The sequence below is a fragment of the Meles meles genome, chromosome 6 (genome assembly GCF_922984935.1).
Source record: "Meles meles chromosome 6, mMelMel3.1 paternal haplotype, whole genome shotgun sequence".
Lineage (NCBI taxonomy): Eukaryota > Metazoa > Chordata > Mammalia > Carnivora > Mustelidae > Meles > Meles meles.
Genome location: NC_060071.1, coordinates 141190832 through 141208418, shown reverse-complemented (window position 1 = coordinate 141208418; position 17587 = coordinate 141190832). Strand labels below are relative to the sequence as shown.

Here is a 17587-nt window from a genome sequence, read left to right as displayed (position 1 = left end):
CTTTTCTGAGCCCCAACAGGCTTCTCCTTAAAATGGTGACGACAAAACCTAGCCTCGCCCAACTTGTAGGGTTCTTACGCAAAGCGAGTAAAACATTGGCACCTTCCTCACAACCCACAGCTGGAATCGACCTCCCCCAGCACCTCCCTGAGCACCTGCAGTGCTCACGTCATGACTGCCTCTGTTTCCTGGACGAGCTTCTGTGTCACTCTAGGAAGGCATTACCTCGCCTCCTGGGAGTGTCCCCAGCTACACTAGATGACCTCTTTGGGGACAGGGAACAGATATTGCTCATTTTATATCCCCAGTGCTCGGCCAAGAGCCTAGGTCACTGTAAGTACCCCAGAAATGTTTTTAGGCAAATAAGTGCATTTTGGGAAACCAATAAAATGCTCTACAAATAGACTTTATTGTTATCATCTCGTGACCAAAATGGCCGTGTAGACATAAAGGTCAACCGAGCCATGGGGATCCTAAACACGAAAGCAAGGTCAGCATCCTGGAGGAAATATAAGGCGCCCTTCTTAAAACTATTTTTTTTTTTAAGATTTTATTTATTTATTTCAGGGAGAGAGAAAGAGAACACGAGTTGGAGGTGGGAGCAGCAGAAGGATAGGGAGAAGCAGACTCCCTGCAGAGCAAGGAACCTGATGCAGGACTCGATCCCAGAACCCTGGGATCATAATCTGAGCCGAAGGCAAACACTCAACCCACTGAGCCACCCAGGTGCCCTTCTAAAGCCATTTTTTCCAACTTGCTTCTCTCCCATCGCAGTATAAGGGATGAAGTCAGAAGCATGCATAGGGACCATTGGCCAAGCCTTGGCCCACTGAGAACTCCCTGAAAGGCAGACCCAACTTCCCATCCCATAGAGAAGGAGGGTTTTATGCAATCAGGAAATAGGGAGCCCAAGGTTACAATGACGGACCAGCCAGACTGGGCCTAGGAAGCTGGGTCTTCCCAGTCTTTAAACCTCTGAATTTTTTTAAGGTTACATTTCTAAGAAGACAAAGGAGGAAAGCATGAAGTAGAAACTTGTCAAGTTGAGCTGCCCACACCTACCATGTTCTTATGATGAACAAATCGCTTTCCTGGCACCTGGATGTGAATGAGGCCTCACCCCTCCCCTCCCCATGTTTGCCATCTAACAAGGGTCCCAAATGTTCATAATGACCCATCAGGAAGGGTGCAGCGAAGAGGTTTGCCTCCGTTTCAGAGGGACACAGAGTGGGTCGTTCACTCAGTCAAGCAGGTGGGCTTTGTAGGATGAACAGGAGTTCGCTAAGCAGGCTAGAGGAAGCAGACAGCTGAGCCTCAGTTTTCTCTTCTGCAAAAGGGAGCCAATTATGCCTCCTTCACAGAATGGACCGGAGGATGAAAGGAGATGCTTTGTGCCACGTGTCTCTGTCACAAGGCCAAGCACGAGGCGAGCACTCAACAAATCCCCGGTGTGGACGGGAAGCAGAAGTTGCAGCTGTTTGGATTTCACGTTCTCCTCTACATGGGACTCCTCTCTGGCTGGCCCAGAAAGAATGAATTGGCCAGCAGGTGGGAGGCTGATTCCAGAGACCCGCGGGAAGGGTGGTAGAGGTGGCTTGACCACGTGAGCTCTTATTCTCTTTACCCTGGAGGGCTGGGGGCCGCCTCCCTGGGAACTTGAGGTCCTGCCATGGCACCGCACAAAACCAAGATTGCCATTTGGGATATTACCCCTTTAAAGACTTTTGTTTGTTTTGTTTCATTTATTTAAACGTATCAAGCACCTGGTGCGTGTCAGGCACTGTACCTGACTCCTGTATTGATGAAGGCTCAGTGTGAGGACCGGAGGAGAGGACAAATAGAGGGTAGTGGGCTTAGGGCAGACTCTTGTACTCTGTAGCTATCTCCCCCTCGAAGAGGCCTGCTTGTCTCTGCTGTTCAGCCAGGTCCAGCCCAATTCCACGCCCTTCCTGGGGCTGGCGGCTCACTGAGAAGTTAGGGGGCAGAAGCTGTCCTCGCAGCCTTGTTCTGTACCCACACCGAGCCTGACCTGTGTCTGAAGTTAGGGGCAGCTGGACTCCAGGACAGGGCCATCGGGAGCTGGGTGACAGTGATGCACTCCTGAGCCCCTCCCCCCGCCCCGACCTGCCCGCCCACGTGAAGGCCCGGGGCCCCACCTGGACCTCTTCTAGGGCATGACCTGCGCCCACATCCCGCCAGGTTCCTCTCACCTCTGATGACTCAGCCCCCGTGGTTTTCTCTGCTGGGAATTCCCCTGCTCAGGGCCGAGGGGAAGGGGAGCCTAGATGGGCCTCGTTCCCTCTCCAGCATGCCCATCCCTAAAGCCAAGTTAACGACCCCCTCCGGGGCTCCCAGGGGAGCTCCTGCTCTCTTTCCCCCCTTCCCAGTGGCCTGTGGCTGTTGAGGTCCTTGTTTCCCACCCCACTGGCCTCCAGACATCGTGGGGGTGCACACAAGTGTCCTACTGCCTAGCGTCTCCGGCGCTAGCACGAGGCTTGGGATGGACCGAGGAGGGACTGGGGAACTCTTGCTACAGGGCACTCAGTCTGCCTGCTTCCTCCTCCATGAAACGGGAACAACACAGCCCCCGCCTGCATCCAGAGGGTGGGGCGGCTGGAAGCAAGGCCCTGGCCTGCATAGTCTGGAGGGACACCCCCGTCGCCATCACTGTCACTCCCCCCAGCCTCGTGGCCCCATCTTGCTGCTGTCATTTTGCCATCAGAGATGGCCCTGGCTTTAGGGTGGCGTGGTGGGTTTTTTATCAGCACTTATCACCTTGCTAGAAACATCCTAACAACAGTAAGTGACGGGCCCCGGTGCGGGCGGCCAGAACTCTGGGATCCTGTGCGGACTGAGACCCAGAGTTTCGTCCAGACCACAGGCTGGGGGACTGCGAGCCGGGCCTGGTCCCGGGCTGCCTGCCACCAACCGCAGCGTGCATTCCTTTCCCTGGGGGGCGGGGTGGAGAGGCGGCCTCAGCAGGGGGCCCGGCTTTGCACCCCAGTCCCAGGATGTGGTCTCTTAGATCTGTCTGACATGCAGTTCCCATGTGAGCTATGGCGGCAAGGAAAACCCCGCTCTGGTCCTGCCCACGCACCTGGCAAATGGGGAAACCAAGGCACAGGGCTGGACAGGGCCTTGTGCAAAGTCGCAGGCCTGTTCGAGCAGGGGGGTGGGGGAGACTGAAGAGGCGAGAAGACCCCACCTCTGGGGAGCTCTGCACACGGACATGAGTCTGCCTCGGCTCGCCTCACTTCCCTGCTGCCGCCATGAGCCACCTCTCAGGGCCTCAGTTTCCCCGTCTCTGAAGGGTAGGGACAGTGGCCCCCACTCTAGAGGACTAACGAGTCAGTACTTGCGGGCACCGTACTCAAGCTAGCAGTGCTTGGGAGGAGTGGCTGGTGGCAGGAGACGGAGAGGGGGACAGAGAGGGGGAAAGAACACCATGAGGATGGTGAAGGTGGCCACCTGGTGGGCCCCCCGTCCCCAGGTGGCTGAAGCATAGGAGCAGGTTTTCCTTCCTTCTCTGCTCACTCACTCCTTCCCCTGTGACCTGGCCTTGCCGAGGGTGCCCACAAAATCTGCAGGTTCTGCTCCATCTTGAAAGAATGTGGGTCCTTGTCAAGGTCAAGGCAGCCCCTCCAAACACCAGCAGCAGTGTCCCCCTTGATCCCATGGGGCACCCCTGTGGGGCACAGGACACCAGGCCAGACCTGCTGTGGTGTCCGTGGCCCCAGGGCCCCGAGCTGTCACAGGTGTGGTCGGCACGGGCCACATGCCCTCTCCTCACGGTCACCCCCATGAGTCACATACGTGGAGTGGCCACCAGGCCTCCTTTCACCCTCTCATCCTCACCACAGCCCAAGGGGGGTGGGACACTGAGGCTCAAAGAAGCAAAAGAAAGTCAATTAAGGACGGATGCATGCCAAGCACCCCTGTGCCCGGATGCCAGCTGGGCTCACCGGCTCCAGCCTCCTCCGTCTTCCCACACTGGGCTCTGCAGGGAATAAAGCCCAGAAAAGTTCAACCTGTCTAATGTCCCATGGCCAGGATGTGCCAGAGCCTAGATCTGAACCCGTGTCAGTCTGACTCCATGCCCTGGCCGTGATGGCCTTTTGCACGAACTTCCCTACTGTTAGCTCCTGCCCCCAGGACGGCAGGAGCCTCTAACAAGGACCCAGCCGTGTGGAGGTGTGAGTACCGGGTCTGGCTTCCCAGCTATGCTCCCCCTGTCCCCTGCCCCTCCAAGAACCTCCTGCCTATCCCCACTGGGACCGAGCCTGGCCGGTGGGAGATGGAGCTCCTTTCCTCCCGGGACCTGCTGCTGACCCCTCTCGCATCCTCCCGGGTGAAGAATGTCACCTTGCTTCCTATCTGCCTCCCGCGTGGTTGGCTGGGGAGGGGGTCTGGGGGTGGGGATGAGGTTAACCTCATTGTTGTCTTATATGGTCATTTAAATCTCCCAGGACTTCCTCCAAGGGCCAAAAATAATCCAGAGACACAGCAGCTGTGTCCAGCACACGAAAGAGGACCGGCCATCTGCTTTGGTTCAGAGCTCTGTGTCTGTCCGTCAGTCTCTCCCCTCGCTAGCCCTCCATCCCCGCTCCTGCCTCCGGCCATGACCCGCTTCTCATATGCAGAATATTTTTCCCTCTTTCATTCCTGCCCTGCGCCCTCTAGGTCGACTGTGCCTCCAGAGAACCCGCCCGCCTCGGCCCCCAAGGGCCTGTTCCAAGGGGTCATGCAGAAGTACAAGAACTCCCAGCTGGCGTAAGTGGCCCCCTGCCCCCGAGAGCGGCCAAGTTCACCCTTCCAACTAGGGCTAGTGGGGGGCGGGGAGCGGGGAGCAGGCCTGCAGGCCGAAGGAAGGGGGGCGTTCGGGAGGGACCTCCCGGGCACGCCCCTCCCAGGTGTGCCCCCCTGAGCCCCAGCTGCCGCTGCTGAGCTGGACTTCGTGCTCACAGACTGTCAGCCTTGCCATGCCTGTGATTAATGCCTCCATGCCCCCAGAGTGGGCCCCGGGGGAAGGAGCAGCCCCCGGGGGACAGCCCTGGGATCCTAGAGACCCAGAGGAGCTCAGAGTGGAAGCTGATGAATTGGCCCTGCCTTCTATTCAGCCCAGTCTCCCCCACGTGTCACTGCGGGGATGTGGGAGCACATCCAATCCACAAGGCTCACACCCATGGGTTTTGTTTTGCTTCCTTGCCTCTATTTGCTCCATGGCAGGTGGTAAAATCCAGAATTAATCCGAGCTGTAGGAGGGGTTCTGTGCGCCTGGCCCAGGGTGCCGGGCTATGTGCGTCCCCCTTTTTTGCTCCCCCATATTGCCCCCAGAAGCAACTAAAAGCAAAAGAGGGGCCCCATCGTAGGAAGCCCTATTTCCTCGCTCCAGTTAATGTTGCAGAGAGGAGAGGAGGCAATTGGCCAGGGTTCTGTACCTCTTCTCAGCTCCTTCCAAACCCTGCCGTCCCCACTTTCATGGTGCCGTGGGGGGAATTCTAACCGTCTGGGCGATGGGGACCCGGGCTCTGCTCTCAGCACTGCTGCCCCTGTCTGTGTGGGTGACGGAGTCACCATCCCTCTCTGAATCTCCCCTCTCTGCGAGACAAGGTAGGAGATTGCAGAGTGCAATCCTTAGTCTCTGGCAGTCTGACGCCCCCAGCAGCCTCCCCTACCCTCGGGGCGGGGCTTGGGCTGAACTCCCAGAGCTGCGGGCACGTGCCCCAAGCGGGGCGGCAGGTCCCAGGAGTGTTCTCACGCATTGTGCACCCCCCAGGCCACAAGACCAGCCAGCCCTCCTCTCTTCCACTTCAGCCAGGGCCCCGCAGGAGACCTCCCAGGGGAGACAGGATACGTACCCCACTGGGGCTTCTCCTGACACCAGCAGGGGCTGCTCTGGCCGCTCGTAAGAAGGACCCAGCGAGGTGGTAGTGACGGCGTTGATGGGGACTTTGGGGCTTATCGGGTCGGTTACCCGTCGTGCTCGCGGGTCTGTCCCTTAACCAGCATCTGTGCTCTGACGCTATTAATAACCCAGAGAGACTGAGAGTCAGGAGGAAGTGCCGCGGGCCACGGAGGAAGCAGCTGGGAGGGTAAAGGGGCAGGCTCAGTAGACCCTCCGGGCTTATCCTGGCCCCTGACGTGGGTGAGGACCTTGGGGATAAGCCCAGCCACCAGTCTCACCTTCTCCATCTAGAAAATGGACCACTTAGGCAGAACAGTCCCCGGGAGTAGATCTGGGAATCACAGCAGTCCTGGGCCTCACTGATTCCAGGACGGAGGGAAGGGAGCTCAGTGAAGAAAGAATGAATGAACGAATGAATGAAGTCGCAAAGAAGTTTTCATTCACATTAGCCCTGAAATCTTCCCGATATTCGGAAGTTTTACACTGCGAAGGCTTCAGATTTATTAATCCTTCAAGTAATGTAAGTCCTTCAGCTGCTGAAGGTTCTGGGGGTGAGGATAAAGGATGAAGAGCAAAGTGGGGGTTGGAAAGACCCCCAGGAGATGCTCGCTGGAAAGAGCCCCCCTCGGAGGGACTCTGGTCTCAGAGCTGCTTAAAGGGTGAACTGGCCAAGGTTCTTGGTAAACGCTGGGGCGCTGGGCTGGACTCTGCCGCGGGGTTAGCTGTCCATCCCTTTGGCAGCTGCCAGTGTGTGCCTGCATCCTTGCGGTAGAAATGGTCTTGGTGTGACCTTGGAGGCAGCCCTGGAGGCCGCAGAGACAGAGGGGCTCCCTAATTCTCTTTTGGCCACCAACGAGCTCCATCTAACAGAGACCCCCGGTTTCCATCTGTGGAAGTGAATGAACTTGCCATGTTTCGGCCCATTTTTTGTAGACTTTCTCTGCAGGGTGCCCGCTCGGAGCCAAAGGCATGGAAGGGTCCCCAGATTCAGGGGTGCTCATGGGGGGCCAGACAAGGGTGATGCTTGATCAGAGCCCCCACAGTAACTTTTACAGGACAGTAAGTCCTCCAAACGCTCCAAGAAGGTGATTGCAAAGAATGTTTTGAGCAAGATATTTTATTTTCTTTAAAGAATTTATTTGTTTGAGAGAGAGAGAGAAATCATGAATTGGAGGGAGGGATAGAGGGAGAAGCAGTCCCCCTCCAGCAGGGAGTCCAACGCAGGACTCCATCCTAGGACCCTGGGATGACCTGAGCTGAAAGCAGACACTTAATCAACTGAGCCACCCAGGCGCTCCTGAGCAAGATATTTTAAAAATTCCCAAAGAAACAAGCGAAATGCTAATAGGGGAGAGGCCATCTTTTTTAAATAAAAGGAATGAAGAAGTGAAATAATTGTTGGGGTTCCTAAATTCTTAATTTTTCCCTCCCTCCCATCCCTCCTGCCTTCATCACTCCGTCCTTCCTTTTTCCACTTTCTCCCTCCCTCCCTTTCTTTCCTTCTCCCTCTTTCTTTCCTTCTTCCAACAAATATTTACTGAGCACCTATTACGAACCAGACACTGAGCTGGGCCCTGAGAGTGAAATCATGAGAGATGAAGGAAATAAAGACACTGTTTCTGTCTTCTTGGAACTCCAAGTCCAGTGGGGAGACAGACAGTAGTCAAACAACCATTCAAAGACATGCCAAGTCCAACGGTTACATGAGGGCTCATGACCGGAGGCGGGTAGAGACGCTGACCTGGGCCCCCAGGCCGAGGCTGACAGGCCTGAGGAAGCCGTGATGGATAGCGGATGGACGGATAAGCTGGAGGGTCCAAGGTCAGGGCCAAGGTCGGGGCTGAGTTCCAGGGCACACCCATGTGGGTTAGGAAGGATTATTCTCCTTTTTGAAGAGGATACTGGCCGCCGGAGGCCTGAGCACCCGTTCCAGACCAGCAGGGGCAAGCAAACCGAGTGGTCCCCTGGCCAGCACTGCCCCCGGCCACCCGTCGTCCTCTGGGAGAGAGGCCGCCCCGCCCCGCTTCTGCCCTGCCTCGGTCCTGAGGAATAACCCTTCCCTTCCTGTCACAGGCCTGTGGACCCTGTGCTGAAGGCCATCAAGGAAGGGGATGAAGAGGCCTTGAAGGCCATGATCAAGGCGGGGAAGAATCTCGCAGAGCCCAACAAGGAGGGCTGGCTGCCGCTGCACGAGGCGGCCTACTACGGCCAGCTCCGCTGCCTGAAGGCCCTGCAGCAAGGTGAGGCGGCAGCTCCAGGCGCAGCCGGCGGTGGGAGCAGGAATCCAGGGCAGAGAGTCCTTCCTTCTGGGGCTTCGTGTTCTTTGTTCCACAGATCTTGGCAGGGCTGGTGGAGCCAGGCAGGGTCATCACCCCCACTGCAGAGTCGAAATCACCAGGCTGGGAGACGAAAGTGGCTTGTCTCCCCCCCCCCCCGCCCAAGCTGCCACCTCTGCAGGCCTCTCGGGACAGGAGAGCCTAATTCCTAGAAAAGGAATGAGGGAGGGCTGACTTTTGGGGAGAGCCACTGCCAGCTTGTTCCAGAATGTTCCAAGGGCTGATCTAGTGTGAAAAATACCACAGCTGTGCCTAGGCCCCGCCAAGGCCATCCCTCACAGCTGTGGGAACCTGAACAAATCATGCCTCCTCTCTGAGCCTCAGCTTTCCCCCAAGCCAGATGCGTATCGGTAACACCTGCAGACAGGACTCAGCTCTGCCCTGAAGCAGCAGGAACCCTAGACAGCCCACCACCATATGCTAGGGCAGAAACAGCTGTCTGAGACAGAGCTTCTGGCCTTGGCTGGTGGGAGTATAAGGGAAGGACAAGGTCATTCAGAGAGGGAGGCGGCTCAACCAGGGAAGGCTTCCCAGAGGAGGCAGCATCTGAGCTGAGTTAATATGGCTGGGAAGCTGAAACAGCCCTGTGAAAGCAGTCAAGTCCAGGGCCAAGAGGATGGATGATAAATTTAGGTGGAGGTCACATGCGTCTGTCGTGGGAATTGGATGGAAATTGGGGTTATCTTTGTGCTGGGGAGGAGGGGGTATTTTTTCCTTTTGTGAACTTCCCACCTGTTCTCCCCAGCATACCCGGCCGTCATCGACCAGCGCACCTTGCAGGAGGAAACGGCCCTTTACCTGGCCACGTGCAGGGGACACCTGGACTGCCTCCAGTCTCTGCTCCAGGCTGGGGCTGAGCCTGACATTTCCAACAAGGCCCGAGAGACACCGCTCTACAAAGGTGAGCCCCCCAGGGTGGGCTTCCCCGGGGAAGGCTCGGGAGAGTAGGCAGGCAATCGGCAGCGCTGGGCCCAAAGTGCATCACCCTCTCGCTCCCCCCACTGCAGCCAGGGGTCTCCTTTGAAAGGACAGTCTCATTCAGGTGTAGGGTTTATATAATTGGGTCATTCATTCATGCACCTATTCAGGCCAAACGTCCCAAGTCCTCCCTTGGGCCAGGCTCACTGAGGAGCGCCGAGGGCCCAGCAATGAAAAGATATGATCCGTGCCCATGCGCTCTCCCAGCTCACTGAGCTTTAACACACAATGTAACAGCCAGCTAATGGCCTCAGAGAGCTCAGCCTGACCTCCTGGGAGCTTGGGGGAGGGCCCTAAGGCCGGCGGGGTGGGTGGGGGGTAAGCCCCCACAAAAAGGGGTGTTTGTGTCGAGTTGGAACAGGAGGGAGTTACCAGCTGGACAAACAGAGGGGACAGCAGAGGCAGAGGCAAAGAGGCATGAAAGAAAATGTGTACCTCTGGGATGTTTTTAGAAAAACCTAGAAACTCCTAACTCACTCAATATACCATCCAAGGACTTCGGCGTCTCTAGCAGTGCAGGGAGTCAAAATCCGAATGATCATAATAGCAGGCATTTACTGAGTGTTTACTATGTGCCAGGAGCTGTTCTTCCACTTAACCCTAATATCCATCTACGTATGAGACCAGCCCTACACGGGCGGTATCCCCATTTTACAGATAAGGACCCATGGCATAGAGACGTGGAACGAGGCCCCCAGGATTCTACATGTTCCAGCAAGGGCCGGACCTGGGATTTAAACTCACGGAGCTAGCTGCCAGCCCTATGCGCTGAGCTATGACATTTTGAAGCCTTCAGGTCATGCCTGCATGCTTAAGCAATCAGCCTCGGGGCTTACAAATATGATGGGACCTTTAACTTTGAAACACTACAGAAATCCCTGATTTTCCCATGTGCCTGGTATCTAGTACCTGGAACATTCCACGGGAAACAGGAACTGGGTAGCTGGTAACTGGGTCCCTTGTGCACCCATGGGGGACGTGTGTCTCAGAAGCCACATCTGCCTGGACACCAGAGCCGTGGCCTGGAGACGCAGCTGTCCCAGAGAGAACTCCCAAACACCGCAGTTCTCAGCCACGGCTGAGGCTCCGGGGCTGCATGCAATCCTCCACTGTTCTAGAACGTTCCATGCACCACCTCACCCAGGGCTCCCACAGGGTCCTCTCAGGAAGGTTTTGTGATCTCTGGTTTACAGGCGAGGAAACCAAGGCTTTGAGAGGTGGAGAGCTTTGTTTGGGGTCCCTTCTTACGCTCACCCCTGATCGACTCGAAGAAGTGGTTAATTTGGACGAGAGCCCAGCCTCCCTGGTGATAACCCTGCGCCGGAGCCGATGGTGCATTTAGGTTCTAGAAAGCAATGAGGCTGAATAAGGAGGTTTGAGCAGGTCGAGCAGACTTGAAGAGCTGTACTCAGGAGTCATATTTTACTTCAATTTAGGCGTTGGGTGGCTCAGTCAGTTAAGAGGCTGCCTTCGGCTCAGGTCATGATCCCAGGGTCCTGGGATCGAATCCCGCATCTGGCTCCTTCCTAGTGGGGAGCCTGCTTCCCCCTCTCCCTCTGCCTGCTGCTCCACCTACTTGTGCTCTCTTTCTCTGTTAAATAAATGAATGAACAATCTTTGCGTGAACAGCCTTGAGGAAGGGTTTCAAGCAGGAGTAGGACTGCACTCCTCCCCCTCTTCTGACCTTGGCAATGTGTAGGACTAAAGCAGGTGGCATTGCAGAGGGAAACAAGTTAGGGACACCCTGGAACCTCCCAAGGGACAGAGACTCTGGACCTGACTGCCTGAGCTTGAATCCCTGTTCTGCCACTTATCTGTGTGACCGTGGGCAAATCACTTAACTTCTCTGTGCCTCGTCTTTCTCCTCTGCGAAAAGGAATAATAACACGACATCCTTTAAGGGTGACCGGGAGAATCCTATTAGTTGGTCGTGTAAGGTGCTTGGAACAGAAGGCCTGGCCCATAATCAGTGCGCTGTGCATCAGCAAATAGTATTGCTACGAGGATCGCTATTATTTTAGGTATATTTCCTGGGTAAGAAGCAGGGAGGGACTGGACCCCAGTACAGACCTGGTGGGTATTCGTTGCGTGAGCAGCTGATGAATGAATGGGTGAATGGACAAATAAATGAGTGAGGTCTCGGCCGGCCAGGTCCTGCCAGGGCCCTGCTGACCTTCTGGCTTCTCCCTGGGCGCAGCCTGTGAGCGCAAGAACGTGGAGGCAGTGAGGGTCCTGGTGCAGTACCATGCAGACACCAACCACCGCTGCAACCGAGGCTGGACGGCCCTGCACGAGTCTGTTTCTCGCAACGACCTGGAGGTCATGGAGATCCTGGTGAGCAGAGGCGCCAAGGTGGAGTCCAAGAATGCCTACGGCATCACCCCCTTGTTCGTGGCAGCCCAGAGTGGGCAGCTGGAGGCCCTGCGGTTCCTGGCCAAGTACGGTGAGTGCTCAGGGCCCCCCCGGGTCACGCAGCACATCGGGAAGGGGCGCGGCCAGGAGGGACCTCCGGTGTCCAGGGGAAGGCGAGTTTAGGTGTCACCCTACGGACATGCTCTGATCCAGGGCTAGTGTCTTCTCGGAGCGCTGTGTCGAGAAGGACTCAGGGGCTGCGTCTGGGCTCGCTGGGAGACGTGAACCGAGCCACCGGGGACGCCTGCAATTAGGCACAAACCCGGGGTGGAGCGGGGAGTGGCCCACTACCACCTGTTTGTCATCTCTGATCTAGCCCAACATCCTCATTTTACAAATGAGGAATCTGAAGCCCAGAAAGGGGAAGTGACTTATTTACAGTCACTTCGTGAACTGGTGGTGGAAGGAGCCAGACTCTGGAGCTGCTGACCCTCCACCACTTCTGTCTCCACCATGTCACACTTCAAGGCCACAGGGAGCCTCGGACGACATTTAGCTCACCTCCTCATGTTATAGGTGATGGAACCAGGGACCGGGATGGGAAAGTGATTGGTCCAAGGTCACACCGCGAGTCGTAGAAGAGGTGGGATTTGAACTCGGGTCTTGGCACTCTTTGCCTGGGGACAATCTTAGTCACTGACCGGGAGAAAATAAAACACCGTGGCCCGTGTTAGGAACAGAAGACGCCCCGAGACGATGGCAGACATTCTTCTGGCCAAAGAGCATCATCGTTCTGTTCTTCCCCAAGAACGCCTTTGATTTCTTTTCTCTCCCTCCACGGAGGGCGAGACTCCCTCTCTAGCAACAGAGGAACCAGGAGTAAAGCCAGACAGACCCCTGGGCTTAGCTGAAGTGATTTGTTGAGGATGTGCTGTGTGTTAGACACTGTTGAACAGGAACACCGATCCGGGCAGCGGGGTTCTCTCCACAGCTGGGATGAGATGGCCGTGTCCTCCTCCCATTCGGCAGATGAGGAGACTGAGGCTCAGGGAGGTTAGAGAACCAGTCGTGGTCAGAGCCTGGATTCCGACTGCACGCCTCTTGGGCGCTGCCACACCCCCGTGGGTCTCGAGAGTTACTAGCATGAGACTCTGCTTGGATAAACCCCCGCTTCCCCAACACGTGCCAAAGCAGTTGGGAAAACAAACCTGGGGCATGTCCTTGAAACCGGGGACAAATCTGGACTGACCCGCTTGAGAACAAAGGGGCCCAGGCAGGGTCCTGGGAGCCCAAGCAAGGAGGCTGGGCAGAGGGCAGGGTGGTCAGCCGGCGGGGGGAACGGGTCGACTCCAAACATCTGTCCAGCTTCCCTGCCGGCAGTCTGAGTCAGGGGCTGCTCCCTGTGTGGGCTGCGTCCACTTTCGAATCCAAATATTTTTCTGGGGAGAGTGGGCGGCTTTGCTGGTGGGGTCCAGCTCCCAGGGAGCCGGACTTCAAGAGTCTGGACCTGTTGGGCGACTTGCCGCAGGGTGGAGAGCCGAACCAGCCCCTGGGCCCCAGTCCCTCCATCCTGGAGGACTGGCCTTTGCGGAGCACCTTCTCTGTCCGAGCCGCTGTAAGAGAGCGTCGTGGACTGTGGGCTTCCGGAGCACAGAGGGTTATTTCTCACAGTTCCAAAGCCTGTGAAGTCCAAGATCAAGGTGCCGGCAGGTTTGTTGTCTGAAGACTGGAGACAGGCTCTCCCCAGATGAGAAGTCAGGCTGGGTCTTCTCACTTGGTCGTCACATGGTGGAATGGGCCAGACGGGGCAGGGGGGGGGGTGCCTCTCTGGGAAGGGCACGAATCCCATCAGGAGCACAACTCCGCCCTCATCACCTTCGCACCCCCCAAAGCCCCCCCCCCGGAACACCACCGCACTGGGGATTAGGTTTCAACATATGCATTTTGAGGGGACACAACCAACCAGCCCCATAGCAGATATTTACTTATTTTATCTTATCTACTCCTGGAAGTCACCCTGATTAGTAGGCACTATTATTCCCAGTCAACAGACGGGAAAACTGAGGCCCCTGAAGGCTACACGAGGCCCCAGGCCTTTGCAAGCCACAAAACAGAAACTTCTGCTGATTCTCGTTTCTCACAAAAGCCTGTGCTCTTTCCCCTAGACCAGAAGTCAGTTACCAAAATTGAAAATCACCAGGAAGCCTGAGATAAGCAGAATGCTCAGGTGGGCGGCACTGTGGCTGACGGATGCTTCTGGTTTCAGTACTTGTGACACATAGCCGTGGTCTCAGCTCTGTCTCTCCCAGAACAAGGAGGGACTGGGGAAGGGGCTGTACTTCTTTTTGCAGAGAAGCCCATGGGTCTCTCCTCTACCAGCAGGAGATGGAGAAGATGTAGGAGATGAGGCTGATGGAGTCTGTCCTTGGCTTTATTCCTCACCTCCCAACATGCTCTCGTGCCCTCTGCAGAGGAGGCGAGAAGCAGTCCCTCTCTTATATTCTTTGCCACGGAAGGCGGAGAAGAACAAATCCCAATTAATTGAGTTCTTGGGGCCTTTCCTTATCAGGGGGCTCTGCACGCTCCTAGAGCCAAGGGGTTTCCTCGGGACCGGGCCTGGATCATTTTCACAGGGAGTGAGGGTGAAGAGCATGGCCTCTGCCGTCAGACTATCTGTCAGGGTCTCCACCATCAGACCATCAAGTTTTGTCTCTGCACCTAGGAGTTGGGTGGTCTGGGGCAAGTGGTGTCGGTCCTCTGCGCCTCCGTGTCCTTGTCTGCCACTTGCAGATGAGAGCTTGACCAATGGCACGAGCTGTGCTGTGGATTCAAAGAGAGAGCCCCTGTCATGCAGCGTGCTTCGCACAAAATAAGTGCTCATTAAACACCAGCATCATCGAGGCAGCTTTTCGCTTCTAAGAGGCCCCCCGGCTCTCACTGTTGCAGACAGGTGTTGTTAAGTGACCCCGTGTGTCACAGTGGTTGGCACATTGTATGACGGTGACCACCCAGCTCATGCTTCGATCTGCTTCTCTTTGGCCAGGCGCTGACATCAACACGCAGGCCAGTGACAACGCATCAGCCCTCTACGAGGCTTGCAAGAACGAGCACGAGGATGTGGTGGAGTTTCTGCTCTCGCAAGGCGCCGATGCCAACAAGGCCAACAAGGACGGCATGCTCCCGCTGCACATCGCCTCCAAGAAGGGCAACTACAGGTCAGCTCAGGCCCTGCCCCCCCGTGCTCCGTGGCTCCCCACCGCTGGAGCGGGGGCTCAAGTGTCCCACCTATGGGACTCGGGATGCCCAGGAGGGCTCGGGGTGGAGGGTACCTTCCAGGTAGAAAGGAGGAGGTCATCCCGCAGTTGGCAAACTAGAGCCGGTTCCGTTATCAACTTACTTCCCCCTCCCGATGGTTCTGTGGTTAACAGACTTTTATCAAATCTCTGGAGGTAGATACAATGATCTTCATGTTCTCAAATGAGGAAGCTTAGCACAGAGAGGTTGAGTGACTTACCCAAGGTCACACATCTCATAGATGGTCAGAGCCCAGATGCAACAAATGTCCCATCTACAGGCACAGGATAGGAGTCTGGCTATTTCTGTTGGGGATGCAAAGATAACCTCTCAGGCAATTAGGAAGCCTTCAGAGGATGCACAGAAGAATACAAGTAGTACCACAAAGAGTGCCCAGGATAATAGCTAGCCTTTCTTGAGCACTTGCTATGTGCCGGGCACTTGGAGCAAGACAAGAGAAGCCTGGTTTTCTTGAGGACGGATCTGGTGGGCAGGACACACACACACACACACGCACACACACAAAAGCATAACATAACGAAAGAGCATGAAGGCTGAGCTCCACAGCAGTCCTGGGCTGGAAGCAGGGGTGTGCTAGAATTAGCCCGTACCAGCTCACGGGGGCTGATTCTTCACGAGGGCAGCCTGAAATTTATACCACGGAAATGGGTGAATGCAAATTTCAGGGCCCCCTGTGCCCCCAAGGAGCCAGTGGTTAAACGTGCCTCAGCACCACCACTGGCTGGTGGGCTCAGGGAAGACTCCCCCAGCAGGCAGAACCCCCCAGCCGCTCTTGAAGGACGACGGGGTTCCGTGATATCCACCAGACCCGTGTTTTCCAAACTTGGACCATTCACAGACCTCCTTCCTGATTGTAGGCATCTGTACTCTCACTGCTGGGTAGATTTTCTTTTGAAGACATGTTTGCTTAAAATGAACTTGTTTTCAAAAGGAAACATTCATCACACTATTAAATCACTGAAATTGCCAATTTGCAATTAATAAAGAACACATTTAACATAAAATTCCATGGAGTGCACCCCAGAGGACACATTTTGGGCAACACCACCTGCCATCAGGCAGAGAGAAGGGGAAGAACACGTGGTGAACGTTGGGGGGTGTTGGCTGTGTTTGCGAAGGCAGACGGAAATGGGGATGAGAGTGGCATCCGGGGGAGCGGACTGGAGACAATGAGGCAGACCCCCAGAGCCCCAGGCCCTGCTCTGCAGGCTGTCTGCACATGTGGCCAATCAAAGATGCCCCCCCCCGTGATAAATGCGTGGAGGAAACCCCGCCTTCCCTGAACCCCAGAACGGGGTACAAGGCACACAGACTTGGGTTTGCCTTCCTGCTGAAGCTGTTGGTCATGGTGCTTAATCCTTCTGAGCCTCAGTTTCCTCTTCTGTAAAATGGGGGACAGTTACACCTGCTTTATGGTGTTGTTGTTAGGACTAATAAGGTGATAGGCACCACCTTATTATTTGTGGATTCAAAGAGAGAGCCCCTGTCACGCAGTGTGCTTCGCACATAGTAAGTGCTCATTAAACACCAGCATCATCTACATCTACCAGCTACAGAACGGGAGTAAAGCATGCCATAGAGTGCGGGGCACAGGTACTCCGCAATCGGCGTTCACGCTCTCCTAGGTGAGAAGAGCACGTACCGTCATTTTTCAATTCAGCCAGTAAAGGGAAGAAAGCACCAAGCCAGGCAGTGGCAATGGGCAAGACGGATGCTTTCTCTTCAGCCCCAGAAAGAACCAGCCTCAGTCAACAAACAAGGTTTATCTCAGATGTGACCCAGAGGGACAGATCCGAAGAATGAAGGAGACAGCACTTGGAAGTCTCCAGGCCCCCTGGCTCTCCACACCTCCTGGCACGGCACCGTCTCTCCGGGCTATTTGTTAAATGACACATCCCAGAACCACTAAACTAGAACATCCAGAACGTTCTGGGGGTGGACATCTAAGCCTCTACCTTTGAAAATCTCCCGAGCCAACCAGATATGGCCCATCACACCCTTGGAAGAATCACTGATCTAATACAAGGCCTGATTTTGCAGAGAAATGGGAAGCAGCTTGCCACAGAATGGCCGAGCTGGCTGGCACTGTCTCTTGGCATCCTTCCATCAGCCCCGGATCCCTCACATGGACCCCGGTGTTGGCAGTCTGACCCCAGCTGGAGGGGCAGTGCAAGGAGAACTGGCTGTGCCTAAGGATGACCAGGGAGCAAGGCCAGTCCCCTCTGAAACCATCTCTGTGAACAGCTTGTGTTCTCCCAAATCTGCTTTGGGCTCACGACTCTCAAAGCGATTTCCCTGGTCATCCTCCCCTCCCCCATTCCCAGGCCCCATTTCCCTCTGCTCTCCAAGACCTAGAGGGGCCAGGCCACTCTTGAGGGCTGCCCAACAAAGGATTAAAGCCGGGTTCCCAGCAGCTTCTGCCACCTGGCAGGGCCCATGGCCAGGCAAGTCCTGGGCCCTTCACTCCCGGGGCATGGGGCATTAATGGCCCTCTCCACGCCGACCTCCCACAGGCTGCTTGGGGATTTGGTGGGACATCCTATAGGCATTCGATGCATGGCCACCTGCCAAAACCCCAGGCGCATCTACCCAGCACGGAAAGAAGCGCTCTGTGTTCACCAGAGGGTGCCATCTCTACGTCACCTTTAACCAGAGGGTGTGACATTCAGGCATGGCTGAGAAAGGAGCCCACAGGATAAAG

At 55.9% G+C, this 17587-nt stretch overlaps 1 protein-coding gene across 4 annotated transcripts in view; it reads left to right on the top strand.

Annotated features, from left to right (window-relative positions):
• The window catches only part of ASB2 (ankyrin repeat and SOCS box containing 2), a 41096-nt gene that overhangs the window by 17074 nt on the left and 6435 nt on the right, over positions 1-17587 (top strand). For 2 of the 4 annotated variants that reach the window (XM_046009447.1, XM_046009446.1), the window contains 5 exons: positions 4681-4770; positions 7979-8145; positions 8987-9142; positions 11417-11662; positions 14615-14786. In XM_046009447.1, the coding sequence (XP_045865403.1) occupies positions 4681-4770; positions 7979-8145; positions 8987-9142; positions 11417-11662; positions 14615-14786 (831 nt within the window). Of the gene's footprint in view, positions 1-3948; positions 4771-7978; positions 8146-8986; positions 9143-11416; positions 11663-14614; positions 14787-17587 lie in introns of those variants that run through there. The other 2 variants (XM_046009444.1, XM_046009443.1) reach the window with 2 other exon arrangements.